Source organism: Cololabis saira, chromosome 11 (assembly GCF_033807715.1).
Source record: "Cololabis saira isolate AMF1-May2022 chromosome 11, fColSai1.1, whole genome shotgun sequence".
Lineage (NCBI taxonomy): Eukaryota > Metazoa > Chordata > Actinopteri > Beloniformes > Belonidae > Cololabis > Cololabis saira.
The window spans coordinates 12,943,407-12,954,292 of record NC_084597.1 but is presented as its reverse complement, the minus strand read 5'-3'; the positions used below and the strand labels follow the sequence as shown (position 1 = coordinate 12,954,292).

The window sequence follows — 10,886 nt, the reverse complement described above, 5'->3', positions numbered from 1 at the left end:
ACTGGCTTATTCTAGCTTTTATCTTTTGATATACACTGTATCTGGATGTAATGCAGCATTTGTGTCTCTTTATCCTTTCTGTACCCTGGCTGATTCAGCAATACAGCATTGCATTGTCAAATTATACTGTAGCTGTGCTGAGAGGAGAAACAAAAAGAAAAAAAAATCGAAGGGCATTTTTCACTATGTGTTTGCAATATGGTGGGAAACAGCTTTGCAAGTGGTGCAGGGTGCATGATTAGTTTTTTGTTTTTCTAGGCCTTTTGCAGAAATATTTTGTGGAAGGGACGCCACCACACCACATCATTTTAGCTGAACCTCTGGACGTAAAAGCTCTTTTCAAGAATTCATCTGCTCCCACTTAATTAGTCTGATGTGAACCTGAAAATGAATTAGTTCAGCTGGCTAGAGCTAAATGGCTAAATGAAACTGTCTTGACTTGACTTATGAGCTCGAAAGACCTCAGACAGACACACAGCCATTTTTATTTTTAAGATAACATGGCTTGCTCTGCTGTGAACTGCACTGAGAGACGGCTGCGGTCGGTATTGGGTTGGCTTCGGAGGGAGGGTTCATATAGGGCTGTCCGATTAATCGATTTTAAATCGTAATCGCGATTATGTAATTAGAACGATGTTAAAACATGAAAATCGTAAAATCGATTTTTCACTTTTTTTTTTAATGTTTTTTTTTTTTTTTTCAACCTTGTCTGCACACATATTAATGATTGATACCATATTAATGATTGATGGAAATACCTCTCAATACCTGCGACAAGTGCCCCATTACACACCTCTACCTCCTTCATGGGTTGCATTATTATTTAGCATGCAAAGACCCAGTTTAGTTTAATTAGAAAATGTCTTGTTTTATTTAATTGGAAATATAACTTACTGTATGTTTGCAAGTGCTGATTTGCTGACTTTTTTTTTCAGAGATAAAACTTTATATTTTATTAATTTTTTAAAACTTTTTTTCAACTTATTTTACAGAGTTTTGCACTTTATTCATTCATTTTTGGTTTATTAGAGCAAAGTTTGCACTTAAAGCCCAATGGGGCAAATGTTCAATAAAAAAACAGCATATTTGAAATAATTTCTTTGCCTTTTGTCAATTCACAAAATAATCGTAATCATAATCTAAAATCGGATTTTGAGAGAAAAAAATCGAAAATTTTATTTTTGGGCAAAATCGAACAGCCCTAGGTTCATATGAGCCAGACAAACTAAAATAACTAATTTCCAGTAACCAAAGTAAGTTGCACATCAGCCCACTTCCACTCATGTTTTCTGATTACTTGGGTCGGCTGCATTGGTTCTTACCAACATGGTGCTGGATATGAAAGTCAAAACGAGACCTCAAAAAAAAAAAGATGGGTGACATCACAGGGGCTCTGTCCATTCTTTCTTCTTTTTAAATGTTTGTGTAATCTCCTTGTTGATCTTTATGACTATTGGACAGAATGCAGACTCTCAAACCGTATAATCTGTTTGCTGTAATGAGCAAAGCCACGTCCGACGTGAATGAAATAGATCACAGCTCTTTAGTCAAATCTTGTTTTGACACATAAATGAAAAAAGGTACAAGCAAGAAGTCAAATAACAGTCATATTTACTGTAAGCTTTACACTCAGTGTAATAAAATGCACATTTGGAATTATTCTATATGTCATTTTTTTTATAATTTATTGTAACTTCAAACAAAAATAATTTCTACAAAAAATATTCAAATAATGTCATATAATATTGATAAGTGGTTCATATCTTTTCTCTTTCATGTAGACGTCTGATTCGTTGAAACCTGTTAAACTCTGCTTCCTGAATAGTGTGAAGAGTAAATCTCGTTAAGTGTGGCAACAATCACTCATTCCTATAAACAACCGTAATGGTGACTAATTATTGTTATATTTTTAAGAATTCATAACCCCCTTGATATTATATAATATTTATAATCTCAGCGACTGCTTGTGGGCACATTTAAATACAATGGCTGAAGGTACAATAAAATAAAACAAAACAAAACAAAACAATATGCAGCAGAAATAGAATAAATGTAAAATCAAGTCTCATTTTTCAGGAAAACAAAACGAAACTTGGTTAATATACTATGTAGGCCTCAGCAGCGGAATCAAACAAGCACCTCCTGACCCGTCTGTCGAGTCAACGCGTCTCGCCGTCACACGAAAGTCCGACTACACGTGTCAGCTGTCGGTCCGACAGAGGCAAACTCCCCGGCTCAACCAAGAGGAAACCAAAGAAAAGAATAAGTCCTTGTGCTTACAACAGCCATTCCCTTTGTAGTGAAACAGTGGTGATTTAGGTGTTATGTTTATGCTTTTTGGTTTGATGCACATTGATCCAGCTGAAGAATAAAGGGAACAGTGGTTGGTATGATTTTTTCTTTTCCCCTTTCACTGCATCTCTTGTCTTTGAGGTTGCTCCTTTTTTTCTTTTCCTGGTTGTCGTTCTCACACCTGAGTACACACTCGGTGTCCTAACAGTCCTGTGAGGAGTGTGTGTGTGTGTGTGTTTGAAGGAGGATGGGGATAGGTAGTGTTCCATGAGTGAGTGTGTGCTTATAAGAGTGCGGTTGTGTGTATTTCTCGGGGTCCATGACTTAAAGGGGCCCTCCCAAACTCTGGGCCGCCATTTCGCCTCACATACACACTTGGATGCACACACTCCTTTTGTCTGAAGGGGGAGATTTTCTCAGTGGGGTGATAACGTGGCCAGCATGTAGGTTAGCAGAGTGCAGAGCAGCAGCGTGGCCGGCGAGAGGTGTGGCGAAGAGGTGCCATTGCAGTCCTTGCCCGCCTCGCAGCGGGACTGTTGGCAAAGTACCCCCTTGAACTCCGGAGGACAGATGCACTTCTGGCCCTGGTAGCACGTTCCTCCGTTCTGACACAGCAGCATCTCCTCGTCGCAAACGTTAGCTGCGAGTTGAGACACAAGGCAAGAGTGGAGGAGCAGAGGAATGAGAAAACGAGCGATAGTGGAGCAGGAATGGTCGGAAATCAAAACCATGCAGCCAAGCGTCGGAGTGACAGGCGGTAAAAAAGATTATGGGGGAGTACAGGGCATCAAAATGAAAGATGGACATGTGGCAAAGCAAAAGATGGGCGTTAGAAGATAAGCAGGGGCAGCATGCGGGGAAAATAGGAGAGGTGATACAGCAGGAAAATATGAATTCAGGGCAGGGAGACAGAGAGAAAAAGGAACGATAGCAGGAGGAAGGAAAGAGGCAAGATAAATTCTCCAGTCTTTTCCTTGGGGAGAAGAAAAGGTAACACCTGCCTTTTTTATTTCGCTGCCCTTTTCTCCATCTGTTTTTCTTGAGCCTGCACTTTCTCAGGGTCAAGTCAAAACAGTTGTATCAAACGTTGCAGAAAATAAACAGCCCGGTTGATATTTGGTAAGTAATGACTGGAGGAACAAGTAGCGTCATTAAGAGTCTATAAAAGGCTTCAGGAACGGCACATAAGCAGTTGCGCTACACAAGATGCCTGACCTCAAAATGTTTCGAAGGGAAACGGAGGATTAGGCTTCAGCGGTGAGGAATTACTAGATTTGCTAACATTTTTTTTTATTACACCAGAGACAATTGGCACTCTTGCATACTGTTTGATGTCTAACCTAAAACAAACTGTTCTACTGTTTATTATAATGAGTGATTTATTATTATAAAACAAAAAGAAGAAAAAGAAAAAAAACTGTTAAATGCACCCATGCCTGATTTCCAGATTGAGAGTGCGTGGACGGTTTATTTGAGGCCCTGACTGGATGGTGGATGACAGAAGAAGGCGATTTTCTGTAATGGGGTTAAGATGTGACAGGCTCATCAATAAAAGTAGCAGCTGATGCTGCTAATGAGCTACATGATCTATTCCCCCGTGTGCAAAAGAAACATTTGGAGCGGCAGAAGTTAAGCGGACGGCGTACCTGAAAAGGTCCAGAAAGGCTGGAACATTGCTTCTACCCGCACGTCTTTACACATGAACCCAATCAAATCCGTCTCCTTATACTCACGGTAACAGCCTTGTTTCCAGTAGTATCCTGGCACGCAGTCATCACATTTGGCCCCTGTGGCTCCATCTCTACATTGGCAAAAGCCTGTACCGTTGCACCGGTCATGAACAGAGCCCATCTGGTTGCAGTTGCACTCTGAAAGGAGGGAACGGAGGGAAACATGGGACATTCTCATCTCTTTAGGCATTTCATCTTTTCATCATTCTGTTATCTGCATACTTAATGGCTTGCCTCTTTCTAAGTTCAACTTTGCAAATTAACTCTTTATTTATTTATTTAGTAGTAACCTCATATGATTGTTATTATTGTTGATACTGTTTTTTTCATGTGATTGATCCTTAAAAAGCTTGATAAGCCAATAAACAGGAAGGGGTATGGGATTGTGCCTAGGTGTAAATACTTGCTGATGCCGGTATCAGAAAAGGAATAGGTCCAGTTTGGGAGGTAGGCTCCCCGACTGTTTGTTTTCTGTTTATGGAGCGAGGGCTGTGCACGACAACTGATGATTTATCCGTTCATTTGACAAACGGTGTATTTCTAGATGGGCAGCTTCAGTGGATGGGGAGGAAATAAGTCACCAAAAGCGACAAAAAAGGTCCCGGTTTAGAAATCATTCAGAATCGCTAAAATCTCTAAAGAAATAAAAATGTGTCTTTTGGAAAGAGCCGAAAGTTTCTGGCTTTTCCATGATTGCATTTTTTGAAAGTAAATTGTAGGGGACGAAAGGTCTTTAAACCCAATCTGAGCCCAACGGAGCTTGAAGCCCCATCACGGGTTTGGGCCAGGTCAGGTGTTGTTTTTTTAAGATAAATAATTTGGGCTTGCATGGAGTCACATGGAGGCAACTTAACATTTCAGCCACGTTCAGGTTTCAATTTAGCTATTTTGATGTAATAATACAAAAAAGATCTAATTTTAAGCTGAATTAAAGCTGCAAGCAGCGATGAAAGGGCCCCTTGCATGTGCAATTTTCACCAATAAAGGTCAAGGACTCAAAACTAAGTCCGATGACACCACCCATGACTCTTTATGTTAAACCATTCAAAAGTTATGGCAGAAAATAGGAACTCTCAAATATCGACCAATCAGAAGAAGGGGCGGGGCTAATTCATGCAAATGAAGGTCAAGTACTCAATACCGAGTCCGATGACATCACCCACATGTCTTTATCACAACCCGTTCAAAAGTTATGGCAGAGAATAGGGACTATCAAATATCGACCAATCAGAAGAAGGGGCGGGGCTAATTTGCACCAATTATGGTCAAGGACTCAAAACCGAGTCCGATGACACCACCCTTGACTCTCTATGTCAAACCATTCAAAAGTTATGGCAGATATATCGACCAATCAGCTACTAGTATCACTTCCTGTTTAACGTTGAAGTTTGATGCGGCGCCACGGCCATGCCATTTCACGAAAACTCACGATTTTGATAACTTTCATCGTTAACGTCTTTTGTGTCTCCTGAGCGAGTTTTATGTCGAATGGACGATCCTGCTAGGAGAAGTTCGTTAAAGTACGGCACGTGAAAATGGCATAAATTGCGCCAAAATTACACGATTAATTAAAAATGGCTGACTTCCTGTTCGGTTTCGGCCATGGCACCAAGAGACTTTTCTTTAAGTTGCAACATGACACAGGTGTGTACCGATTTTCGTGTATGTACGTCAAACCGTATTGTGGGGCTTGAGGCATGAAGTTTTCTAGGGGGCGCTGTTGAGACATTAGGCCACGCACATTAATGCAAACCATTAAATATCAACTTTTTCACCAGGCCTGCCTTGCGTGCAAAATTTGGTGACTTTTGGGGCACGTTTAGGGGGGAAAAAAGGCCCTAATTTCGTCGGAAGAAAAACAAAAAAAAATTCCTACAGATACAATAGGGCCTTCGCACTGTCAGTGCTCGGGCCCTAATTAAATATGTTACCCGTCAAACTATTACTTAATTGATACAGTAGTTCAGAATCGATGGGTTACGTGTGCCATAACTGCACTGCACTGTCCCGGCAGGTAGTGAGGGATCATGAAACAAAGGGAAACCTACTACAGCCACAATTGTTTTTTGAGTGTTTTATGAGTATTCACGCTTGGATATCACAGAACTCTTTTAACGTGGTGCCCATACCCGCCTGGACCTTTTGCCTTGCTAAGCTAGCTTGCCTATTCAATAACCACGCCTCGTGGCTTTCCATAGAAAAATGAATGGGATGTGAGTGATTTGGTCGGGGGAAACGGACATCCGCCGTAACTTCAGTCAGATAGGTTAAAATAATAATTAATACTATGAGACAGGCTGTTGCCCTGTATTATTTTCGTTATTGCAGAAAACATCCTCCTGCTCTCTCCGTCGTTGTCTGTTGCTGATTACGTTTGTAAGGTTTTGCATTTTAATAATTAATTCATTTCATTTTATTGTTTGATCATTACTCAGAAAGTTAGTTGCTGGTTTAGAGGCCCTGCTGCCTTGCTTACCTGTGATATAAAAGCTTTATTGGTTGTATATGAAAATATGCTCTGACTTTTGGGTATTTGCTTCATTGTCGGGTATTTTTTTGGGTCGGGGACTTACATAAATAAGCACTTCATGGGCTTGGGTTTAATTTTCAAGCCTATGCAGACCACTAGTTGGGACCAGGGCCTTCTACTCTCTCGCCCTGCTCACAAATATATTTTTGGATGGTGTCTTGTTGGATCTTTTTTTTTTTTTTTTTAACCTAGAACATCTGCTTCAGGGCAACTGCACAATAGAGTGGCATTATAGAGAATCATACCTGATGTTTTAGCTCTTTTTTATTCTGAATTATTTATCTGCCCCCCCCCCCCGCATGTATGTTCTTGTTGAAAATCCCAATGCGAAAGTCCTAGCCTGAGCTGTTATGCATTACTTAACTCTAATGTAACAAATGTAATACTTTCTGGACTAAAAATAACTGATTAAAGACGTTTCATCTAGCATTTTATACCCAAGTTCCTCTTTAATCTCTGGAGCACCACTAACAAAAACTATTTCAAGGTTCTCTCGAAGTTGAATTACTTCTTTCAATAAATCCTCTGGCATGTGTTTCCTGGAAATGGCACCTAAGTTACAGCCTTGAAGAGGCTCCTCTTACCTCCTTCCAAGCTAGAGCGGAAAAATAAAATGACAGATGTCCTTTCATGTCAGACGGTGCTGAATATCCTAGGTGTTGTTTTGGAAAACCAATCCTGCTGCAGAGTACAGCAAGTGCTTTTGATCATGTGACATCAAAATCCAGAGGCAGATGCAATGAATGTCGTGTTAAAAAAACAAAACAGAACGAGATGTGGCTCTTTTTGATTTTCTTCAGAATAAACGGTATTCTAAAAGACTGAGCTGCCTTGGATTAGAAATTAAAGTTGCAGTTGGTCAGTATATTTTTGTACTATTTTCTGAAATAACCACATAAATTAAGCAATTTGAGAAATACATTTGCTCCTTTTGCAGCTTGTAATGTAGTTTACAAGTTTCCATCGCTCCCATCGTAACTCCTCCAATCACAGCAAGGGGGCATGTTCGCAGTCCCTCACGCTCCACACAACCTCAACACCACCTTAGCTCTATACTTCTAGTGAACATTTGCACGTCACTTCTCCACTTCGCCACTTCGCCACTTCTAACTTCACTTCTTCTATCAAACTTATTTACCTTAAAGGAGCATGAAGCTCCTTTTAAGAAATGAGACTCTCTAGCGCCACCTTCGCCACGACGGCCGTCGGGGGTACTGCAGCCAAAAGCGAAGCCGGCACGGGAGAACGGGGAGAACGTGCATGCAGCGTCATTTGACGTCACATCCACAGGACAGCGCGGGAAATTCGGGTCCCGAATTGCAGCACATTTTGCAGCACACAGCCTGTTCAAGGCAACGGAGAGATACACTAGAGGGCTCATTCTTTTGGGTTTGGAACGCTTCATCTGACATTATTACTAGAAAACTTAAAACGTATACAATTTCTTTTCATAAATCCTGCCTCAATCCTGCCTCATGCTCCTTTAATTTATCCATTTCTTGAATGCCTTGGGTTTCCGTAGTCACGTAACTTGATCGTTTTTGCATGCTACAGTTCAGATGCACGCGCTCTGGTGAGCATGGGGCACTCCTTGACAGCATGGGGAGGGAAACAGTTGTAAAGTCCAGCAGAGAGGTTGGGAAGGTTGGGATTTTCTAGCTAGATGGATTTTGGGGACTGCAACTTCAAAGAATTTTGATACAGTTGAATCAGAAAGCACTGTATATATATACAGTATATATATATATATATATACCGTAGATGACCATTTAGTAGCCCGGGCGTTTAATATGCTAAATCCACTTGGACCCCAGGCGTTTATAAGAACCAGGCGGGTATTTGCACCAGGCTACAATTTATTTTTGCAATGAGCAGCACCAGACCATTACTTACAAAGAACATATGAGATCACCATAGTACCACTGGAACTAAAATTGTACACACTGTACACAACACAACACCTCACGACGAGCTCCCGATCACGAATCGTGAGGTCGCAACAAAATCAAGCGTGTTTGAAATCCTGGTCGCTCCTTGTGAAGGAATCACAGTTGAAGCAGCTACGACCCGATTGGACTCATCCTTTCACAGAGAGCATGCGCAATCTCTGATGTCACGTCAAAAACTATTATTTGTAGTTTAAAGTGTTGCAAATTCACATTACAAATCATGTTTTAATAGCAAAAAAAGAGCGCATTTCCACGTACGGAGCGGGTCGCCGCGTACCCTACGCCGTAGGCTCTGCGTTGGTGTAACGCGGAACCATAAATCAGCCTTACGGCGTATTCTGCACCGTAGGCTCTGCGTTGGTGTAACGCGGAACCATAAATCAGCCTTACGGCGTACCCTGCACCGTAGGCTCTGCGTTGGTGTAACGCGGAACCATAAATCAGCCTTAAGTGTGTGCGCTGACTGCTATTCAGAAAACCTCTTTTTTCTCTTCTCATTTTGCTGGGACGCCGGGTTCCTCCGCTGAGACACAACTTTTGCGGTACGCGTTCTTTGTTGTGTCTAAAAATGATTCGCTGCACACACCCAATCAGAAACGGTACAGATATTTTGGGATTTTAATATATAAAAAAATAAAATTATAAATAATAAAGAATCCCCATGACTTTGATCAGGTGGGCAGGATGCAGGTTTGGGTGTGGGAACAGCCCACCCCTACCCCAAAACCGGCTTCGAGTTCCAGTACACAGACTTCTGGTAAACATGTGCATTTTATATGCATGCAAACATTTTTGGAGCGGAGCGGGGTGCGGTGTTACTGGAGCGCTGAGCGGTTATGGGTGGAGCGTTTTTTTTTTTCATGTTCTGATATACAAAGACAGTTTGTCTGTGTAACGGCGACACACGGAGCTGATCAGAGCAGTATGAACGATACTGTACACAATACAATGCAAATACAGTGTTATTACCAGGTTATTACCGGTAGTCGCCCGGCCGTTTAATTGAACCGGCGTTTATTATGCCAAATGGGCTCGGACCCCCGGCGGCTATTAGAGCACAGGCGCGTATTTGCGCGCGGGCGACTATTTGGTCATCTACGGTATATATATATATATATATATATATATATATATATATATGTATATATATATATATATATATATATATATATATATATATATATATATATAATATAACCCTTTGCAGTGCTTAAGAGTAAATTTTAATGTCCAAGTTTAAAAAAGCTTTTTATATATAAATAACAACTTTATTTCTGCTAGTGATTACCTTTTGAAAAACACACTGTATATCCCCAAAACTAACTTTAGCTCACGACTTGATGCATTGCAAAGCTCAGGCCGTACGATTAAGCTGACAATGACACATTTATATGAAGACCCAAATTAAAACAACCCCATTACTGCTGGGTGGCGGTCGTGCTTGTGGGTCATTCACATTAATACTGGGATTGTATGTGACCTGCTGTGTGTTCAGAATGCAAAGTTGCAAGAAATATCTGTCTTGCTCTGGAGATGCTTTTGCACTTTTTGTGCCAGTGTGTTGGCAGATGAGCTAATGGGGCTTTATTTGTGCTGACTCCAAGGCCTGGCCCTGTATGTTCCCTGACGGCGGCGAGTTTACCCTCCAACCCCCTGCAGTCCACCTACAGATGGATCCAATCGACACCAGATTTTTAGCTCCATGGCGATGCAAAGAGGGTGACCTCAGAACAGGACATATGCTCAATGAAAGAGGGTAAATACTCTGCGAAAGCAAATAAACACTCACTGTACATAAAGCAGTATCCAGAAAGCAGATAAAAAGTCCTATTTTTCATTGTTCTGGTTCTGTGCTTCATCAAATTGGACTTTATGAAGGTTTAAAGTGTTGCCTTTGTGCTTAAAGGGTACCTAAGGCTGTTGGAGTGAATGAGCAGTGTAGGACTTTTTAAATTCATATTCTCGTCCAGTTCGCTTCAGGCCAGCAGAGCAGTAGTCCTAAAAAACACCTAGTTTTGATCTCCAGACTATGGAAAATTATAGGTTGTGGCAGTTACGTGAACACATTGCTGCAATTGCTTTTGAGCAAGCTGAAAGGGAAAAGACCCCCAAAAAGCAGAGATGACGCTTTTGAGCGTCGTTTCATCCTTAATAGCAGAAACAAGAATAGAACGGAATCGGATTATATACCTTGAACAAACCAAGCCACGATAAACAAACCTTTGAGGGATCAGATATAATTTTTTAAGAATAATAAGTCCAAATATCCAGCCTTAAACGTTTGAGTCGGAATCGGATCCAGAGCATTAAAGTCAATAAAAGCTAAACCTTGAAGTTTGTTAGTTTTGTCCTCACAACCAAATAAATAGATCTTCAAATCCTTCA

The 10,886-nt window shown here is 41.0% G+C and overlaps 1 protein-coding gene across 2 annotated transcripts in view; it reads right to left on the bottom strand.

The window, feature by feature from the left end:
* Window positions 1-1,166: 1,166 nt before the first annotated feature.
* ntng2b (netrin g2b) overlaps window positions 1,167-10,886 on the bottom strand; it is a 112,601-nt gene continuing 102,881 nt past the window's right edge. For both annotated transcript variants that reach the window (XM_061733752.1, XM_061733753.1), the window contains 2 exons: window positions 4,026-4,160; window positions 1,167-2,932 (listed from right to left, as the gene is read on the bottom strand). In XM_061733752.1, the coding sequence (XP_061589736.1) occupies window positions 2,709-2,932; window positions 4,026-4,160 (359 nt within the window). In that variant the 3' untranslated portion in view covers window positions 1,167-2,708. The remainder of the gene's footprint in view (window positions 2,933-4,025; window positions 4,161-10,886) is intronic.